Here is a 22177-nt window from a genome sequence, read left to right as displayed (position 1 = left end):
GTCTGTTCCCTCTGCTTCACACCCCTCCCAATCACTTATGCAAGGCATACACTTTAAAAGCCAAGCACTTAAAGAAGTGACAATATTTAGCTACAGTTTGTGCTGGAGCGGCTACATTTGAGGAAGCAAGCTGGAGAATGTATTCATTGGGAATACTGATTGAATTAGCTGAATTTAAATGCGCTCTTACCAATATAATTTTACAGTAAATGGTGAGGGTTTTTTGCTTAAATGACAGGCATCAGCACGGCATGGATGAGCAGTCATATTTGGCCTGTTTAATCTACTTTAGGCAATAATCCCTTCAGAGTTTTGTAACCAACTTGTAAATGAAGGATTATTGCAGTCTGGTGCATCTTCTCCATGGCAAAGGTTAACATATACAATGTCACACTGTCACAATGGTTGCTAAATTCTGTTTGACTGGCCTCTAAAGAACCCTATATGCATTTTCCAAGTGCACACACACACACACACACACACACACACACACACACGCACCCGCACGCACACACACACACACACACACACACACACACACACACACACACACACACACGCACACACACGCACACACACACACACCGTCAGTTTGGTGTGAATCATAACGTATAAATGATGCTGAAGTGTATTTCATAGGAGAATTTCTAGGGACTTTTTAAAATATTTGATGGGATCTAAAAATATCTTTGTCTTCAGGTTTAAATATATTCTTAGGCATAACTATGTATAAAAAGCTAAATACAAGATGTCTGCATCATTCTGTTTTGTACAAGATCTCAGTGTTATTCTGCTTTCAATTTCAAGTTCAATCCCTAAAAAGTTTTGACTAAAGTACTTCACCATTTTAAAATGTATGATTCTTGAAGGGAAAAGTAGACAGGGGCCTATTTATGTCTCTCTGTTGGAGCTGAAAATATGACCCTTAGTTTCCATGGCATTGGGAGAGCTAACATTCGGTATGAGGCAATCAGCACCAACATTTTTTCCTTCCATGGGCCATATCCCCCTCTTTGCTGTTTGCAGCATTCTTCTAACTATAGCCCTATTAGAGCCACCTAGCCTTTGTTCTCCGAAGACGAGCGGAGCGCGCACAGATAGCTGTCTTTCAACAGCACACTGAAAATGTTCACCTCCCAATTGCTTGGCATTTGGATCCCACAATCAGGTGTGAAAGTAGGAGATGACTCACTGATGGAAATGTTTTGGCTAAATTCAGACATACTAAACAACCTCAGCAAGCATGAATAATATCATGTCTGTACCAGAGCACCAACAATGATTGATTTGTTGTATGGACCATAATGCCATAATGCCATTAAAGACACAAGCCACATAAACACCATTCCTAATCCGCTTATATCTTCGGAACCTGGGCTCCATACAGTGATCCACAAATCTATTCTTCGTCAATAAGGATTGCTTAAATAAACTGAACTGAAATAAACTAAAACAACATCAGAATGCTAGTTATCAGGAAAAACGTACATTTTAAGCCCACCAAATTCTCTTCTAGGAAAAGTGTACATTCACATAGGACACACTGCTGCCTGTAAGAAAGTATTAAGGTAGTGATCCTGTGTGTGCTGTACGGCTGGGATAACAGTACTCTTCCTCTTCCTCCTACTGCTGCAACCTGCTCCCTGGATAATCTGATTACTTTTTTCGTCTGTCTTCCCCTCCAACTGATATCAAACCCTTACACTCTCCCACTGCAAACGAAACCCCCGTTGTGCAGGGATAACTGATTTCAGAGAGTTTTTCCTTTAGTAGGCCTCTTTTCTTGCTAGAGGCAGTCATGGCAACCCGTAAATTGACTGTCCTTTCTAAGTATTGACAGTGTGGAACTCATGACTCGAACATTCCCATATTCATTTCACATAAAGGAAGTCATTCTAAAGTCATGCATGAAAAGCACAGAAATCTACAGTAAAAGACACTGTTACATTATGTACAGACTTACCAAGTACTCCGACTCGGAAGTTGAGCGTGATCACAATGACGTTCCCATAGCTGGCCAGCACACTGCCGTCAATCATGTTCCCAGTCCCCTCCATGTACGAGCCTCCGTGGATGTACACCATGACGGGCTTGGCACCTTGGTCTCGAATGTCTGCAAGAGTGGCCACCGTTAAACTTTCACTTGCCTTCAGGCCGTTACAGTAAGGAGCAAAAAACCAAAACCAAAAACACACACACACACACACACACACACACACACAGTGCAGAGCGGTCGGGTTCGACGGGAAAGCCCTCCCCAGATACCAGCTAATGTGCCATCGGTGTTTTCGGATGAGCACGGTCATTTGTCTTTTATTGCTAACTGCATGAGAAAACAAATAGATGCTAACTGATGAGGTGGCGCAAGAGGTCAGGCACCTAATTGGTCATTTGGGCTCATTTTCAGAGTCAGCTTGGCTCTGTCTGCCGACTGCTGGAATGAAATGACGGCCATTTTGATGAGGATTCTGCAGCTGTGCTTTTTGATGTAACTTAGGCTACTTCTAGTGGGAGGGGAGTAAGCATGTCCTGTAATAAATAATAATTTTATGCTTTTTGAAAGATAAGAATCTAACTGTCCAGGTTATTTTATGGGAGGATAGAAAATTGGTCCCTTTATGGTTTTTTGTTATCTTTAGAGAATCTTTAGAGTTCATAATCAGAGACGCTCTAGAGTCAATCTTCACCCTGAGGTAACAGTTTAGTCAGATCAAAATGGGAAACCAAAAGGAACAAGAGCCTGTTGGAGATTACTGGCAGAATTACTGGCTTGGTAAAATGGAGAGACAAGAAAGTCTCTCTCCTCCTCTTGCTCTCTCCTTCACTCCTTTGCTTGGTATCTCTCTCTTTCTCATTCTCTCTCTGTCTCTCTCACTCCCAGTATGGCAGCTGTTTTGCTCAGCCTTGAGAGCTAAGAGAAAGCCACTGGGCTCTGATTCAAAAGCCCTATATTGTATTCAGGTTGCCATGGATACGGCAGACCAAAAATTCAAAATCCTCAAGAACAGCTAATCACAAACAACACCCAGGCTGGTGAATCTGCCCGAGTCTGTGCACTGTGCATTTTCACTCGCACACACCCCCATTAGCATGTGAACAGTCAAAGCAAATTACTTTGTGAGCCTTTCATGAAAGCAGTGGTGCTTTGTAAGGCTATATGGGGTTGTTATTTCCCCTTTTTTCTCTTCTCTCTACCCCCCAGCCCCAAAACACCCATTCATGATTCAACAACATATTCAATCTCCCATTTCAGAGACGGAATAAGCAGCCGCCCTGTTTTCGGCTTGAATATCGAAAAACACATCGTAAATACATCTTGTTGCACGTCTGGTATCTGGGGGCGCAATCAATATATGTGATTTAAAAAAACTGACAATAATCTGTTTACACTTATCTCACACAAGAGAGGAAATGTATGAAGTGAAACTTGGATGAAGAGAGAAAATGAACATTTTTTTTTGTCCTGTTCTGGTGAACCACGAGACATCAGAACAAATGGATACAAGGAAAGAGACAAAGAAAATGAGGAAAGCAAACAACCAAAATGAACGGAGGAGAGGAGAAACAAGAACAGAGATTAGTCATGTCAACGTTATTAGTCGCCTCTTTTGTCAATTCACATCATGTTACTATGGCGATGTTTGCTGCCCATCTGTGGGCTATCTTGAGGTACATGTTCTTCCTCTAAGTGGCAGGCCAAGCTGGACTACCTGATCAGTTCATTAACTTGAAGGAGCAGATCATTTATATTCATGTTGTGACTTACACCTCAAAAGGCCTGAGAGCTGTCTCAGGTCTATGAGGACCAGCACAATAACGAACACAAGAGAAATCCACAGCATTTTTTGACAGAATTCCAAATAAAGGACACGCTGAGAGAGGAGGGGGAAAGAAGAGAGAGGTTTGATTAAAATTCATTTAGAAACATTTACATTTTCATGAACACTTTTTTTTCACTAAAAAAAAGCGACAAAAAAAAAACAAAGTAAAAAAACAAAGAGAAGGCGCAAAATGTGGCCACATTTTTCAAGAGAGGATGTGAGTTTAAAGGATGCATATGGCAATGTCAGGCTCACGGATGCACACTGATGGTTGACATGCGGACAGTGTTGTGTCATTAATGAGGATGGATGACTCACAAAGACACACACACACACATACCGATGCTCACTGTCCCATTCACACAAGTTCTCCACTCCCTGTTCGTTTGATTTTTACCCCTTAGATCAGCTCAGCCCTCCTCCCTCTCCAGCACTTGACGAGGTAAAATGATATTTACTGTGTCTGTGCATGAACCAGCATACAATAACAACAGCACACAGGGCATCCACAGCATCACATGTAATGTACAGAGTAATATGGAGCCCTCGAGTACCCTGCGAGCACAAGTCATCACAATCTACAGATTGCGAGTTGTCTTCTGACTGGAGTGTCGCTTTGTGGAACAACTCGGAGATGATGCCAGTGCTGAGTGGTGCCAGTTAAGCTCTGTAGGAGGGCACATCAGCCTCTGCACAAAGCACTCATAAATCTTTTTAGAAGGCACTTTTGCATTGTGCCAGGCCCATCACTCCAGAGAATTTTCCAGAACAGGGGGGGAGAGACAGACAAAGAGGGTGAGCGAGAAAGAGGGAGAGAGAAAGAAAGAGAGAGAAAGAGGGAGAGAGAGCGCTCTCTGTTTATAGCTCTAAGTGCTATAAACAATCAGTCTGTTGTAAAAAACCCTGCAACTTGTCAGGCAGCATCTTCACAGGAGCAAAGGCTCATGGGGCTGACAGATGTGCACTGCCACTGTCTGCATGTGGTCTCCATCCAAGTCTCTATCTTTGATTATGTGCTTTGTCCTGCAACGCTTTGAACCTCATTAACACACAGCAAACTCACTGGACAACCCTAGGAAGCTCTCCAACACAGAGAACCTAATTACAAGAACACAGAGACAAAGGAGGACATGAGCAAAATGCTCAATCTGCATGTATTACTTAGTGGAGTCCTTGTTTCAGCAACATCTCACTTCTATTGTTTGGCTTGGTGGTCACGCTGATAGCTGCTGATTAGGAGACTGTCATGTCACTGTTTTTCACATTTGAGTTAAAACATCAACAAAATGGCCCCAACGTTGGGACACCGTTCCTGTGTGATGCTTGACACGGCTTTGATGCTCTGTGTTCCGGGTCTCAATCCAAACGCAGATGGGGAGGGTGACCTTTGAAGGGGGTGACTTTGTCAACCCCGAACGTTGTGTTTGTGCATTAAATATGATTCTGATCGGAGAGCTGGCAGGTGGTTTGATGTGTTCTTTGAAGCCAAGCTCCTGGCAGAGAGAAGAGGGAGGGAGTGAGAGAGAGTGAGAGAAAGAGAGAGGGAGGGAGAGAGAGAGGGAGAGAGAGAGAGGCACAGAGGACCACAGTCCCTCCCGTCCACCTCACAGCTCCCATTGCTCACAGCCATGCAAATCCCACATCACACGCCATGCGTCCTCCATCTGTGACACCTACACCGTCCAGCAAAGAGCAGCGCTGCAGTTCAAAGCTGCAGAAAGCGAGCTGTCTCTGTCCATTGTGGACGCCATGTCTCCTTCAAAGCAGGATTATTTTGGGATATCTCAAGTAGAGAGGAGAAATATAGAGAAAATATCAAATATCAAACCAACATCCCTTCTCTACAGTCATCCTCTTGAGAAAGAAAGATAGAAAGAAAGAAAGAAAGAAAGAAAGAGACACTCAGAAATCTTCATCTGCGGTGAGGATAGGAGGATAACACTCCAAATATCGCTGAAGGCAGTGGCTCCCGCTCTAGCCACATCAGAGAGAAAGCTCGAGAGAGCCACACGGGGCATATGTGAATCACCGCCATCGTAAATTCCAAACCTCAGGCTTCCTGGAGCAACAATCTGCACCGGGTTGAAATCCAGTCGAGGGGCAGGCTCAGTGGAATTAATTCTAACACCCAAGCAGGTGGAGCTGGGATGCCTGGCACCAATTGTGGCAGGGTTTGAGGAAAAGTGTCTGACTCTGTGTGTGTGTGCGCGTGTGTGTGTGTGTACTCCTCATGGCCTGGCGTGCCAAGCTACTGCCATGCAGATCCATTGTTCAGCTGCGGGAGAGGGCACGGCACCAGACAACCAGGAGAAGGTGTCTGTCTCTCCCTGAGCTCGGCGCAATATATATAAAAAAAATGTATTCCTGACATTCCACCTTTGGAAATTTAGTGCTGAGAAGTCCCTAAATACACCCAGATTGTGACAGGATAAAACAATGGATCTTGGCCCTAACTCAATTCTGGGAGGGCTCCGCAGCACCGCGCCGGAGCTTCCTGCACTCGGGAGAGGGGGCTGAGCGGTCGGGAAGCCCCTCCGAGGCTCTAACTGGATAGGGGCCGGCGGAAATACAATTCGGCCCACAGAAATTAGCCAAAGATGGACCGCCGACCGTGACAAGATGACAACATCTCGCTAAGTAGATTTTGGAGAGGACGAACAAACATCCCAAGCCCAGACTGACTGAGGGTTTTGGCACAATGATGGGGAGAAAAGAATGAAGTCTGCAGACATCATTGAGATGGAAACGAAAAACAGGAATGGGGGGGAAAGAAAGGGCTATGTAAATTGGCTTGCCATATTTGCACTTGTCCTTGAATATATTCACAGTGAAAATTCACGCTCGCATGGAGCAATTGGCAGTGAAGAGGCAGGAGGAGGGTATTATCCACAGTGGCAGGGCGGTGGAGCTTGTGCTTGCAGCAGCGGGGGAGGGGAGGGTGGGATGGGGATTTCCGTTTTGTGAGGTGAACAAGTGCCACAGCACTACAGTGTGCTGTGTCTACCTGGCTCCCACAATGCTTTGTGACAGCTCTGCTGAACGCTGTATGTGGAGCTCTTCTCCACTACCTCTGGTTATGAGCCCGGATCTCCACACACAAACAAACCAGACGAAATGCAGCTAAATTGGTTACCTTTCCCTTCAGAAATTGCATGTATAAAATCACTTATTCCTTATGTAATTTGATTTTGAATTTGAAAAGTGATTAGATTCCAAATCATTATTTGCATAGAGAAAATAGGTGGTAATTGCCTGTGCAGGTGCAGGCGTGTGTTTCCTTGTTTTGGTGGCGCGTTGCAGATTGCATTTTCTGCCTCCCTGCTTCGTTACAGAGGTTGCTCTCTCTCTCTCTCTCTCTCGCTCACTGTGTCGATACCGTGGTTACGAGTTACACCACAGACTGGCTCCTACCCATGCTGTCCGTAAATCCAGGGCAGTTGGCTTTCTCCAGCCTCGCGCGCTGCAAACGGGGACGCGTCTGCTAACTAACGTCTCCGGCCGGAGCCACTCATCTCGGCAGTAACCCGCTCCTGTGGGCGCGTGCGTGCGTGCCACATCCTTGGCAGCGAGGCATCTGGCGAGACCCGCAACCCATTTGGCAGCCTCGCCAGGCTCGGAGATGATTCTGCACTGAGAGCCTCCACCGGCGATGCTCGTTTGCACGCGGCTGTGGCGATGGCCTTTTTTTATTTTTTTTTATATATTTCCCTCGTTTTTTTCTTTGCTTCCCTGTCGGGTAAAGCAAAGGTAACGCAGTGGCCTCCGGGCAATCCGTCCCTTTCCCAGGATGCTCGCTGGCCCTGAGCTGCAGATGAGCACAGAGCATGGACAGTCTCAGGTATGGCCTCGCGTCATCTCCGATAGAATGCGAAGAGCCTGTTGCTAAAGCTGCGGGGGTACCTCGGCTGTCACCCCTCACTGAGCTGCTCGATACTGAATTGCCTTGCATTTGCCCAGCATCATGGCACTGCACACACTACTGTTTTCTCATCAGGCATACACCACTGCACTTAACCGAGCCCCATGCTCTGACAGAAATCCCACTCTTGGCCAAAATCTGTTCGTAGCTTGTTCTGGAGATATTAAAAGTCAGCATTTGACGGCGTGAGCAAATTGTTTGGCTACCAGGAGAGATGCGGCTTCTACGAGGGTAGCGCTTGCCAAAAGGAGTATACAACACCCCGCGCCATTTACACAAACATAGAGGGGGATGTGAGAACTCAAGTGGAGCTCACACCTTAATACCCTGGCAAGAATGAGCTTACCTAACAAAGCCTGTCCAACAGCACAACACCCGGCACATTAAAGCCCGCTCTGGCTCGGGTATGGCTGACATCCGGCCTAGACTCAGCTGAGGCCAAGAGCACATGGCGTGACATTTCCCCACCTCGTACGGTGTATCTCTCTCACCTGTCTGACCGATAGATGGGGTTAGCGAGATGGGATAGAACAACAATATCTGGAGTTTGATAGGAGAATCCAAGCTTAAGCTTCCCCCCTTGTAGAAGAAAAAAGGAGGCTTCCTCCATTCTAATCTCTGTAGATATCCACCCAGAGCTCGGAATATCCCAAGATAAATACTGAAAGTGAACAATGTTATTGCTGAGCGAGAGCTTCCTCTTCTTCTTCTTTTACTTTCACAAGCAGCTAATCCTCTCTGCACGACTCATGAGCCTCCCTCTCCTCATCTAAATCCATTCTATTCCCTGTTTAAAAGCCATGTTATGATATTCTGCAGTGAGCACATATTTGCCAATGATCATCACATGGAAGTAATTGCCGTAAGCTATTTCATGCATATTCCATACCCTCATCTATCATGGCAAATAGAACACGACACTGATTTTGTGAATCAAACGCATGTTTTTCTGTTAGTAGTATTAATCATGCTCTTTACATTTTGTTGTATTAATTTACCTCATATCCAATATGTTTTGCTCCAGATCAAATTAACGTTGCCAGGAGATGGGATATCAGCTCAGCTGATGGTAATTTATTTTGAGTCCGTACAACAAACCACAACCACATTTTCTTCTTTCTTAATATCAAAGAAATAAAAAAATCAATATTGTGCTTGGTCATTCAAAATGGATATGTTAGCAAACATATTCCAGACACGCTTACGTATGGAATGCCAAAAACCTTCAATTTCAAGACTAACTGCATGCTTTTTTCCTTTTCTAATAAGAATCCGAAGAAGATGATGAAAAGCAACCAGTCTTTTGCTTTTCCTTTGGTTTGACAAAAAAACAACTTCTGCCTCACCTCAGCTGAAATGCATCAATATGGTACAACTAGGAATGCAGATATTACAGCTCATATTGTGGTCAAACAGAAGGACCAGTTATCCATTCCTTACATTATTATCTATGAGAAAATATTATATAACCTACTGTATCTAGATCCATTATAAATATCAGCAGCATTTTCCTACAGAACATCTTAATCTTTCATTCAGGGATCTGCCTACAAACACTGAACGACCAAGAGGCGGATTAGGAAGGTTAAGGCTTTGACCCCATTTAAACACACAGTATCTGGTCAGCGTTCTGATCTACAGCTGGTCGTCTGACACTGCGAGGACATTACAAGCTAGTATGACCTCTGATCTCACTAGCCTTCTAAGACTGGGCAGTACTGTATTTACACAGATATTGTTGATGTTATGCTCCTGGTCTTCATTACATTCTCTGTTCCTTGACAGCAGTGTTCACAAAGGATTGTGGGGAGATTTATGATGGGTTTACACATTACCAGCTAATCTGAGACTTGATTGAAATCCCCGCGATCTAATGAATGTTCTGTTGTTGACAGGAATAGAAACCGATCACTGCTGTTCCAAGGGGGATTAAGGCTGTCTAGGGTGACATTTAGCGTGCATCCAGTGAGGAGAAGCTGCTTCTGCCTTCCAAGTATGCAAGGGCAGCATCTTGGGAGGAAGATGTAAAAGCCATTACCTGACGATCTGACGCGGAAAGGCACAAGACAAAGGGAAATTCATTTGCCTCCGAGATGTGCCGTTTCTTGAAAGCAAGCATTTGCCACTAATCATTTACCATGACCCTCTTGAGCATGTTTAGACTCAGAGGATGATCCATCTCCACCAGCACAGTAAACCTTCCCTCACAAGCTGCCATCCACTACAAAAATGCAGTCTGTGTGAATCCACATCACCATAACAATCTGGGGAGTCTGCAGCACCACCTGAGCAACTCAGGCTTGGATGCCTCCACCTCCGAACTGAACAACGTGCTCAAAAAGTTAAGCACACAGATTCAATGTCAAGGACAAAGATAACAACCAAACTAAAACTTTCCTTCCACTGTGGGGTGTGCGTGGGATTAACAGCTGATGGATGAAGGGAGGGCAGTAAAGGGGGCTGAAGATGGGGTGACATTTACATGCCAGTCTTAGGCCTTGTTAAAGCTGAAGGCCTCCCATTCAATGGCAAATAAACAAAGGACAGTATCCATGCTCACTTGCCCTTGTTAGTGTGTGGTTGTCAAGGGAGCTGGGAGGGGAGAGAGATTTCTTGAGCCTGTGGCAGCCGGAAAGGAGAAATATTTCCAAATTTCAAAACACTGTATAGTACAGCTGAGCATAATTTGGGACTCCCACTATCATCAACACATGCACAGACACAAAAAAAACACATTGTCAGCATTCATGCCCTTTTTTGGCATTTTAAGGCTTCAGTCACAGACCTCAAAAGGTTCTAGGTGACAAGTTTTGGCAGAATCATCTCGCACAGAGACAGCTGTCGCTCAAATCTGTTTGAGTATTCCCCACTATCATATCTGTCTAAGTGGATTAAGTGAGGTGTAACTGTTCCTGTTGCTTGTTGGATTTACGAGTATTACGTCTGTGAATACGGTCATTTCAAGGCTGATTGGCCATCGAATATCCACGACTATCCATCACTTTCACTTTACCATTTACCATACACAATCTGATGGATAATACTATCTGGAGTAATACATACATTCACATCCACATGGTGAACTTTTCCCACTTTGCAGTCTCCCACTTTGCTTTGCTTTGTTTTGCAGCCACTACATCTCACCAAAGTTGCCACACAAACGTGGCTTTAAAAAGCAAGTTAAGGACAGCAAATAAAAACAATAAAAACTAAGGAAGTGAGTTCTTCCAGGCGATGGGCATGTTCACGTTTCTAGATCAAAGACGCCTGATACTCATCACCCCTGCAGACAGTCACTCTCTTCCCCTCTATAGACGACCCCAACACAAGAGGGGATGTGTCCACAACGTAATATTCGTAGGAAGGATAACCATCTCTGCATGCCACTGAAAGGTCACGCTCTCAAACAAAAATCAAGATAAAGCACAAGACAGCAACATTCTCAGGGACCAATCATTCTCCACAATCACACTCACAGCTCTGCAGAATGTCACTCAGTGGCTTAGGTTGGGGGGAGGTGGGAGGGGCATAAGGGAAATGGCTTGCATTCAGACTATCCAAAACAAGTCCATTGTAAAACAAGGGAGAACCAGGACAGGACATGCACATGTCTCTGACCACCACAGCAAATACCTTCGTCTTCATCACCGTCGTTATCAGACAAATCCTCTCCCTGTTTTTTCGAATGCGGCCCTAGTGGTGAACCAGTGGGAGAGAAAACAAGAAGAAGCACAAGAGAATTCAAAATAGCATGATGGTCAAGGCAGAGGCAGAGGAAGGAGACTGCACACACTGCTGTAGAACAATTTGACTGACACAAGTATAGACCCTTTCAAGAGAGTTCCATTATCAGCATCATAGTTGGCCCCACAAGACTTCCGTTTTAACATTCCATATGTTATCTTAATGCAGAGGAAGTAGATTGGGGCCCAAATAGAACGTTCAAGCATTGTTTTTGTTTTTATTATTGAAAGGGTCTATACTGACTCAAGGCATCATACAGTACATGTATACATTTCACCCAATCCTAAATAAATAATAATACATCCACCCACAAAGTGATTGCATGATAAAAACATTCTGGTTTCGTTAAATAAATTCACCACAATCTGTGCATATCTGCTGCATTAATAATGCATATGCTCAGTACTGTATGTATTCTACATTTTATTCACTAAAATGTTGCTTTCAAATGTAAAATAAACAGATTATGCTCAAACTACTGTGCAGTACAAATCAATGCAATCACCAGGGGACGGAACTCTGCTGAAGCAATGAGAAAGAAAATAAGAACATCAACTGTAATCATCTACTGTGTCTACTGAAAGCCGATCATATTTGGCTTCTATGCAACACTATTACATTGAAGTCTCTCAGTTTAGACATTGGTAAAATTTGTCATCAACATTCAACAAATAAACACACTCCAAATATGGGGTTGAGGCAATATGATTATTGTGCTCTCACAGACTTCAGCAGAGTATGTCTGGTCACACTGACTCAGTCTTTCAAACAAAGATGCCAAATAATTATACAGTTTATTGGCACATCTTCAGTTGAATTATGGCAGTCATTAACATTATATTACACTGACATCTAAGATCATATTTCACATTGAGCAATATACTGCCATAACACCCATTTAAATCTTCCCATGTCAAAAACCATTGAGTTTTGCTTGGCCTAATTATTTTACGCTAAATATCACAATCTAATTTTTGGACTATTTATTTGATCGCAATGGATTATTCACTATTGTTGCTTCAGCTATGCAAATTTAACTTTAAAGAAAGACTAAATATATGCTCTGCCAAATTTCATCTTCGAAAGCTGACGGTAACTTTCACAGTCACCGAGACACCTCTAAAGGGGCTGGTGGGGAGAAGGGTCCCTCTGAGCTGTTGGAATGCTGTGGATGTGTGGTTCTGTCTGCCTTGACGCTGAGTGTTAGAACTTGTGACAGGCCCTTATGAAATACTGCAGGTGGCAGGTGTGGCTCCCTCAGCTAAGATGCTGTCTGGTCTTGTTTCCTCTGCATTGTGGCTGGCTTGCATGTTGTCAGTTAATTTAATGGAAAATTGCAAACACACAATACTATGCCCGTCGCACTACGTAATGGTCACGGATTGCTGTTGACTACAACCAATAAGAATTCACTTAACAAGGATAAAATCATTTCAGAGTTTGCTTTATATGTTAGCTGTAAAAGCCTTATTGTATTGTCTGTGAAAAAGGACCTTGGAACTTTGTCAAGTATGTTAGAAGTATTATTTAAAAATGTGCCAAGCTACTACAGTAATTACGTACCTCTCACTTTTTATATTCCATTTTTCCACTTGTTGGAGGCTTTCAATTTATTCAAGGACCATTTTGTTTCTTTTACATTTGTAGCTGCAGTAAAAAATCTGCCGGTTGGCAATCCTCAGTGTTTACTGTATGCCACGTAGCCTTCACAAGGCTGTGTGCATGTGTGTGATGGCGTCTGTGTCAGTGTGTGTGCATGTGTGTGTGATGGTGTCTGTTTGTCAGTGAGTGTGATGCTGCCTGTGTGTTTATCCATGTCTCTGTGTGTGTGTGTGTGTGTATTTATGCCTGTGTGTGTGTGTGTGTGTGTGCTTGACTGGCAGAATTGCCGCAGCGAGAGTCAGAAGGGGGAAGAGTGGGGAGAGATCCATTTCACTGATCAGAGAGACAGATCGCCGAGGGACACAATGCCAGCCAGCAGCTCGTCCAAATACACTCTAATATTAACCTCCGAGTTTGGAGACCTCACGAAGGCACCATAGAGACTCGTAGATGCTGCCATGCTTTTCAAACCCCCACCTCCCCTCCCCATCTCCCCTGCACCTCCATGAAGCTCACAAACTGAATTTACAATGCGCTCGATACAACAGGATGACCTATGCGCCCAAGTAAAGAGCGCAGTGAATGTAAAGTGCATTCCGTTTTGGAGGAGATGGGGGGACAGAAAGAAAGAAAGAAAAGAGAGAGAGAGGGGGGAAGAGAGAGGGAGGGGGAGTAGAGTGACAATAGATGGGCCTGCAGTTAAATATCGAAAAGGTCAAAGTGTGATGAGGGACTTATTGGCAAAATGTTGAGTCTTTCCAATCGAGAGGGCAATTCAGTCAAGCATCCTCAGGTGGCTCTTCCCCGCTTGTCTATTTTCAGACTGTGTGATCCTCTCCCCGATACACTCCTGCACCAATCCCCCTCCTCTGCAGAGGCTTTGCTGCAGCCGACACATTTGAGAGGATGATTGAAAACGTTACTAATTTCGTTACCATTAAGGAGATGGTGATAGCGGTGGAGAAGGACGGCCAAAACGTATCCCGGCCTCCAGCCACCTGAGAATAAAACATGCTGCGGACAATTTATCTTTTATATTACGGGGACCAGTGGAGGGGGAAGCCTGTGAGTGGAGCCAGTGTGCTGAGCCAGGGCGCTAAAATAAAAGCCCTCCAATAATTAATACCTCAATAGAAAAGTTTGCCTTGCGAAACAACAGTGTAATGGAGAGTAATGGGGGAAAATGCTCTAACTGGCCTGATAAAAACAAAGCCTGATTCAACCTGACACAAATCCACTACCCATGATTTTGTTGGAAAACACACTCGTTCCAAGTTGGGAAAACAGATCAGGGGAACGTGCTTTGACCAAAAAAAGGTGTGGGGGAACCAGACGTTTTGTGTGAAAAAATTATTAATTCAGATCGGAGGACGACAGACCAGAGGGGACCTGACACGACTTCCAACTGTCTTGTTGGAATGATCTCGCTACATTTCTCGTGGGACGGCCAACAAAGGGCATATCCGAGATATTGGGCACTTAGCGGAGAGATAGACTGGGCCACGGGAGTGGTGGGAGACCTGAATGGTAACTTCCTGGACAAGCTGTGTCTTGCATTTCAAGTTGAAATGGCTGCAGCGCCAGTGGCCACGGCGAGCACTCTCACCAAAGTCTCCCATCTGTGACACATTCAGCCGAGCTGCTTTCCTTTTGCAGTAGGAAGGAACTCTCACTCCATTCCTACTTTCCACATTTCCGCCTTCACCATTTTGTGTCCCCCAGTTCTTTTTCGCTGCTGCTGTTGCTTGGTAGCCTACGTTATTTTTTTTCTTGCCCGAGGATACAGTCCTCCCCCTGCTGTGATCCTGTGCCGGACGAGGTCAGCCATCCAAACTGATTTCCACGGCGTATTATGGTCTGTGCCCACTTTGTCTGAACCTAACAGGGGCTGGACCACTTTTACAGGTCTCATTGCCGTGGCACCGCAGATGGGCCGGTAAAATATGGCTATTGTTCTTGGATCGCTACTGGCCTGGTCACTCCACATCGCTTACATCTTCTCTTCCTCTCCCCCCAAAACAAAATGGGACACAGAATCTCAGCACAGTCCAGTCCCCTGTCCACAGTGTAGGAAACAGCCACGGAGGAGATAAGTGATATGGGAACAGCCAGGTAGCAAGGCCAGATTAGATTCTTGTCAGGCCTTGGTAGAAAACCGGGTGTTAATGCGCTTTTAAATCCAATGGAACATGGAGGGTTCTGATTTCTTGTAAGCGAAGGACGTTGCAGGTTAAAAGAAAGTTGACTTCAAATATGTGCTAGCTGAGAAAGAGCAGATACATAATCTCCACAGCTTTTTTGTTTTGACAGAAGAGGTCACTTTTTCGAGCCTATTTCTGTACACAGTTTTTGACAAATTGGCAAATATATAGATATATCAAATGTGCTCGCATTAACTCTAGTTGTTCACTGTATACTACAACCTTGAGTGAACAAAATGAATTCAAAATGTCAAGCCTTGACATTCGTATGCTATGCTCTTTGACAGTGATCTCAGAGTACGTTATTTAATTCTATCAGATCTCTCCTTGGATTTTGTGCCAAACCAACCATTTTGTAGTCATACACAAAACATACACACAATATATCTCTCGCATACATAGTTCTCTCATTGCTACTCTAAAAAAAGCTATTTAGCCAGCTTCCCAATGGTTTTTGACATGTGGAACCTTGAGTAAAAATCAACACCACTTAATGATTACAATATGAAATATGAAAACCATTTATAATACATAATTACACATTTCCACTCCAGGTGTATTGAAGTGAATGCTCAGTTTATTACCTTTACAGTACTGTATATGAAAGGTGAAGTGGGGAAAGCTCTCTGAGATACAGTGGGCTATATTTATATTTGTAAGTCGACCAATGACTGCATACACTTCAAGGCCAGGTTTTTATTCTAACTTATTATTATGGCTGTTGTGGAGTTGTATTTTAGTACATTTATAGATTTATGCATATATTTATGTTTTAACAACTTTAACAACATTTGTGTACTGTAGAATGGATTATGCTATTTGTTGTGTTGGCTATTTCCTGATTGATGCATTCTTTATCTCTCAGTTATTACAACAGGTTGTCACATGTATGTGATTCATAACAAATAAGGGATTCATTATATGAATTTAATACAAATACACAATAAATGCATTATAATATGCTGAAGAGGTGCTTGATTGAGTTCGCAAATATTTTTTTTCAAAGTATTTGCATTTATCTGCATGAAAACCGTGGTTTCTCATAAAGTCATGAGTCATTGCCCTTGTAGTCAGCCTTGTAGTGGTCATAAAAACTGATGTGCTGAAGCAACAAAATTGATCTCATTCTTTCATGACCAATATATTCCAGTTCATTTTGCATCATATAACCCTCTAAATAACTGACATGTTACATTGTGCAGTAAACGTAAATACGCTACTAGGACCAACCACTGTTGGACGTTTGTTGAAGTTCTTCATTTTGCCTTAGTAGGAAAACAATTGGACAAAGAATTGGACTTAACTCACAAACGGTGACCATTTAAGATGTATTCAACTTACAAATTCAAGAGTTTCCTTTAAGCTTTAATAACTAAACCTATTTTAAGACACACAATGAACATGTGATAACTGTGGGCTCTTGTCCAGAGAGATTTTTGGTGAGGTTTGGTTTTATTTGTTTCCCGCTCAAGTAGCTCCTGAAATCAAAGGTAGATGTATCACATCACGCACCCCATTCTGCACATGACTGTGTGCCGCCCCCCCATCTGGCACAGCCGCATCCCCAGGCTCTCAGCTCTGCCCAGAGTGAGAACACGTTTCTCAGCAATAAGAGAAAGACAGTAAGTAAGTAATGATCACATGGACCAAAGTGCTGCCTCCGAACTGTGCTACCTATTGTTGCAGGGCTAATATAATTAGGACCATATACAACACCACACAAGGCTTTTCAGCTTGACTGTCAAGTTCTTTAAAGCCAAACATCTCAACCTTAAAAGGAGCTTTTTTCCCCTGACACTGTATTCCTATAATACAGATGGTGTATGCCTAAGCCAAGAGGGAGCCTATATTGTGAGACCAAGGCAGCAGTCAAGAGCAACCAAGGTCTGATGACTATGGGTTATGGTTGCCTGGCAACAGTCACTGCTGTTGTACATCTAATTCCATACTAATGTGAGCACATTTATCAAATTTGACAAAAGACCTGATTTTATAATTTTCCTTTTAAATACAGATCTAATACTACACATTGGATACATTTAGAGTGAATCAAGAGTCTTTACTTCCAGTAGGTCATGGATGGTGTTCATACCTGTCACTGCTTTACCACTGAGACTAAACAAACCACAGGTCGTAATGAGAACATTCTGGAAACAAAAAAAGTCAAAGCCAATTGTATAATTTGATCATCCACCCTCCCCTCCACACTTTTCATGAAAATGCGAACGCACCTGTGGTAGAAGGAGCCCCTGCCAAAGCGGCAAGCATGCCATTCTGAACACTCTTTGGGGAAAGCAATTACCTTTAAATGCATGCCTGGCCCCTCCTGTGCTCATTACCTTTCATAATTCATCAAAATCCAAAATCAATTGATGTGGGCACAAACGCCAAGCACAGCTAAATGGGACGCTTTGTCATACCAAACAGCCAGCAAGTCAACAGCACACAGTCATGGGGGGAGTGCGGTGGAGTGGGGGGCGAAGCATGATCCACATCCACCACAGAACGCCTGACCCATATACCAAATGGACAGGTCTTACGGGATGTCTGCCCAAAGCCTCCAGTTTCAATGTGCGGGTAATTTAGCCAACATTAACAGCACACTAAGGGATTGTCTGAAATTGCGCTATTTGACATAGTGCTGCCATTGCCGGAGTTATTTGGCCACAGTTTAATATATTCAGGGGCGAGGGGGAGATTCTCACCTGGTCTTATCCTACATGAGTTCATTTTGTTGTGTGAGACCAAAGGTTGCTTGAAAGAGATAGTGGGGAGCTGACAATAATGTTGTTAAGTGCTAGCATTTTGTTATCTAAAGCTTATCTCCATCTCAAGTAATGTGAGACATATAATTTGATGTGCCTGCTTAAGATAGCAGCACTACTGTTGAGGCCCTTACTGAACAATTAAAAGAAAAGCATTTCTAGGCCAATAGCCTAAACGTGTGCACAACTCACACGCATGTGTGGATATTAAACCCCTATTTTTTAGAGCAGATGAAAATGCTATGGATCAGAAAACATGTCATGGTTCACTATTTATTCTGCAAATACCAAAGATACAAGAGACTTGATAAAAATGTCACTGCCAAGCTGAGCGATAGGGACAAATGAGCAAAGCCTCTGACTGGAGCTAATTCCATAGCTGTGAAGCTCTTAGGGTCAGTCTTGCACTGCTAAAATTTACTAAAACCAAAGCAGTTTAACATTTTTAACTCTGGAATAGGTCGTCAAGAGTAGACACACACACTCTCGATTCATTTTTTTTTTGTACTGCTTTGAAAAGGGTGATTGTTTGATTGTGAATTTGCTCTCACACAGTGAGAATTAATCAACAGGAGCACTACGGATGTGTTTAAATGTCACTTGTAGATGAATGCCTCCAATAAGCTGCATTCAGCATGCTGGCAAAGCAAATAAGTCTCAGGCATTATTTTAGGGGGATTGGATTGGAATTAAGAGTCTGTGATCTGACTGGTGCAAAACAAACAGTTTACAATGGGAAAACAAAAGGAGAAATACTGATGAGAAAATTTGCTTCAGTCTCTTGAACGGAGGTTATATCGATATTAGCACCGCTTGGTGTCTGTAATAGTCACTTAAAATGACAATTTCCTATGGCAATCATCCCTTACCTGGTTCAACTGTGTCAGAAAGGATTATAGTGATTGTTTTAAACAATTGAAAGATTGATTGACATATATTTGCTAAATTGGCCTAAATTGGACTGGCTTTAAATATATTTTTGCTGGTGGAAAAATTTAAATATAACATCCTTAAAATGGTTATTTGGTCAATTTACATGGAAACTGGTAATACCACAATATTATTTAAAAAAAACCCAATTAACATCATTGTCATATTCTCTTAGGAGTCACTTAACACATTCAAACACACAACACACACATGCACGCGCACATGCACGCACGCACACACACACACACACACACACACACACACACACACACAGCCACACACACACACACACGTCAATCACAAAAATATATACATGATTAGTCAGCACTGCAGGCCACATGTTGTTCATCTCCATAGGAGGTGTGACTCAGCAGATGTTGGTGATATCTGGTTTGCTTTCGAGAGGACGTACCAGTCGCTCTCTCGGCTCTGTTTTGGCTCCATGCTGGCTTTCTTACATACCTCCTTTTCTACATATTTTCTTGTTGGGTTTTCTGGCACATTCCTTGGATATTCTTTTGACTGTAAAATGAATAGAAGACTACAAAATAACAGAAGGCTCTGGAAGAAATTGAGGAGCACATGCAACAACTTGACTGAGCCCAAAACCCTCCCCCAGTCATCAACAACAAGAACAACAAGACGTACCTGTCCAGAGACTAACTTATTCTTTTCATTGTTTGCAGAAATATTCCAAAATGGTGGAATTAATTTGCTGCACCCTGGGACACAAGAAGCCCGTTTTCACATGCATTTCTATATAAGACCCATTACAAACATGATGGAAGAAGATTGGGAAGACTCGTTATCCCATTTCATCACTTCAATTTAGCCAAATTACATTTGCATGTTACTGACTGTCAGATTACATAGCTGCTAACTTGGGTTCACTATTTTGTTCTAAAAAGTTATGACTGAAATAAAATCTATGATTAAAATAAATTCACTGCTTTTGATGTATGTAGCAGTGTTTTTATAGGTTTTACGTTAACTAATCAGAAATGACTTGAGAATTCTACTCATACTCGACTCAGAAAACTACTACTAATCTCTTTAGCCTTCCAATCATTTTACTTACAACAGTCCAATTATTTAACAGAAACAATCCTATTTTTTGGTCTGGACTATGCTAGTGTAACTTTGAGATTCCTGCGGATGTGGATTGACTGTGGGGAGTAAGGGGTCTTACATGGTTTAGACAGATGCCACGGGCCTCGCGTGTACCAGAACCTCTCACCAGCCCTACAGCGCACTCATTCTCCACCCAGACAGGCTACAGGAACATCTACTTCCCCGAGAACAGTCAAGACAGTGAGGAGAGGGAGGAGGTGCACCAAGATCACCCAGATCAAGACCAATCTGCATTTTCGCTTTCTGATTTCATTTGGTCTGTCGGATGTCATAACGTTGTCAGATTTTGTTTTGCGATTACTTTTTTTTTTGTTGTCCTTTTCTTTCTTTTTTTTTTGTTGAAAAACCACAAAAGAGGAACTCATAACAGTGACATGGAAGGGAAGAGGTAATGGAAAGACTTCATGGTAGATCAAGTCAAGATGAAATGATGGTGAAGACACAGACACGACATGCACCAGAGAACAGTTCATGCTCCAAACACGATACGAGAGTGACACAAATTGTAGTGAGAAAGAAGAGAAACAGAAGCTGCATTTGTTTTGTTTTTTTCGGAGCGATCGCTTCTTGTGTGTACCCGATACACTCACCATCCTCAGTTGGAACATAGATGTTCAAGTACAAACAATCCTCGTTCTGATCCTGTATGTATGTAGCAACTATATCCAGGTTAAAGGTGAACCAGATTGGCATCATGATTTCCGGCACGGCGTTGTGGATGTTCTGCGGACACACAGGGGCAAAGTGGGTGGCGTTTTTGATCCCTGACCAGGAGGAGGGCGGCTCCGGGGGCAGGAATCGCTTCTCGCCCACCGGCGGAGCGGCGTAGGGAACTCCCAGGTACTGGTCCACGGGCCCCAGGATCTCGCTGGGCAGCGGCACGCGCACGCCACGCAGCTTCCCGTAATTGGTGTTGGCCACGGGCTGGTGGTAGCTCTGGCCTCGTGCGAACGCCGAGCACCAGGACAGGATCAATATCCACAGCAGCGACGCGGCGAGAGTGGTGCCCTGCCTGGTGTCGCCGCCGCCGCCACTGACGGAGTCCTGAAGGTGTGCGACAGAGGGACGATTTCTCCTCGGCGAAAACCACATGGTCCGTCGTAACAAAGACTGCGAAGGCAAGACACCAACATACACACCTTCTTTTTTTAACTCTCTCTCTCTCTCACTATCAGCTAGAGCCGCTAGCTGCACTCAGTCCAGAGATCCCGCTGCCCCCATCGGTCACAAGTGGGCTAAGCAGCTTTTAACGGGCAAAAAAAAAGAACGGAAAAAGAAAAAAGTTCCTCTCCAGATGGGTCTTCATTCACTGTCCAGTGGTCTTGTCAAATCAGTTATCCTACACAGCAAAAGAGAACAGGAAAATTAATGACAATCTCCAGACAGCCAAGCCGTTTACTCACTTTCCCCCACCCGTTCTGTGCACTCATTTTTATTGACTTGGAGAGTCCATTTCTGTAAAGACATTAAACAGCACATATAAATATGACAGTGCGCTTAAAGCACCCATCAATCCATACAATCGAGCCCTGTTTTGCCTGAAAAGGGAGACTATGTTTCTACCCACCCGGCACAATCTCGAGGGGCAATTCCATGTGTATTTAGCGAAAATGCTATCATTACGATACCAGGTATGTAGAGAGCTGCCGACAAAGAGCAATTGATAAAACTGTCACAGCTGATGGCGACTTACAAAAATAATGACTGTATCTAATGGAGCCCCTACAATTGCATGAAGTGACTTCATGCATTACTCTACAATGTGCGGTGAGCTGAGCAAATGCCTGCTTGAGATTCTAATATCATATTTGCTTGAAAAATAAGAGAGCCGGTTTGTGGTAGGAAGAGGAGATGTAGATGAAGGCAAAGATAAACAGACCATGTGTTGTATGTCTGAGCTGCATAGTTCTATAAATATAAATCATTCATATTTGCCTCCCTGGAAAGCTGCTATATATTCATATTTCACCAAGATACATTTGAATATTGCAACGTTATGGGAACATGCTCAAGTATGTCAGTGCTTCACTGTTGTTTAGCCAAAACATTTCATGATTGATACAG

General features: G+C 43.5%; 1 protein-coding gene across 3 annotated transcripts in view; it reads right to left on the bottom strand.

Moving 5' to 3' along the window:
- Positions 1-22177, bottom strand: part of nlgn3a (neuroligin 3a) — a 111627-nt gene that overhangs the window by 61757 nt on the left and 27693 nt on the right. The window contains exons 2-5 of one of the 3 annotated variants that reach the window (XM_048231228.1): positions 20704-21452; positions 19445-19504; positions 11374-11433; positions 1964-2113 (exon numbers count right to left, since the gene is read on the bottom strand). In XM_048231228.1, the coding sequence (XP_048087185.1) occupies positions 1964-2113; positions 11374-11433; positions 19445-19504; positions 20704-21205 (772 nt within the window). In that variant the 5' untranslated portion in view covers positions 21206-21452. Of the gene's footprint in view, positions 1-1963; positions 2114-11373; positions 11434-19295; positions 19422-19444; positions 19505-20703; positions 21453-22177 lie in introns of those variants that run through there. The other 2 variants (XM_048231230.1, XM_048231229.1) reach the window with 2 other exon arrangements.

The sequence above is a fragment of the Alosa alosa genome, chromosome 21, assembly GCF_017589495.1.
Source record: "Alosa alosa isolate M-15738 ecotype Scorff River chromosome 21, AALO_Geno_1.1, whole genome shotgun sequence".
Lineage (NCBI taxonomy): Eukaryota > Metazoa > Chordata > Actinopteri > Clupeiformes > Clupeidae > Alosa > Alosa alosa.
The sequence above is the reverse complement of the archived record's forward strand: the minus strand, read 5'-3'. Positions and strand labels throughout refer to the sequence as shown.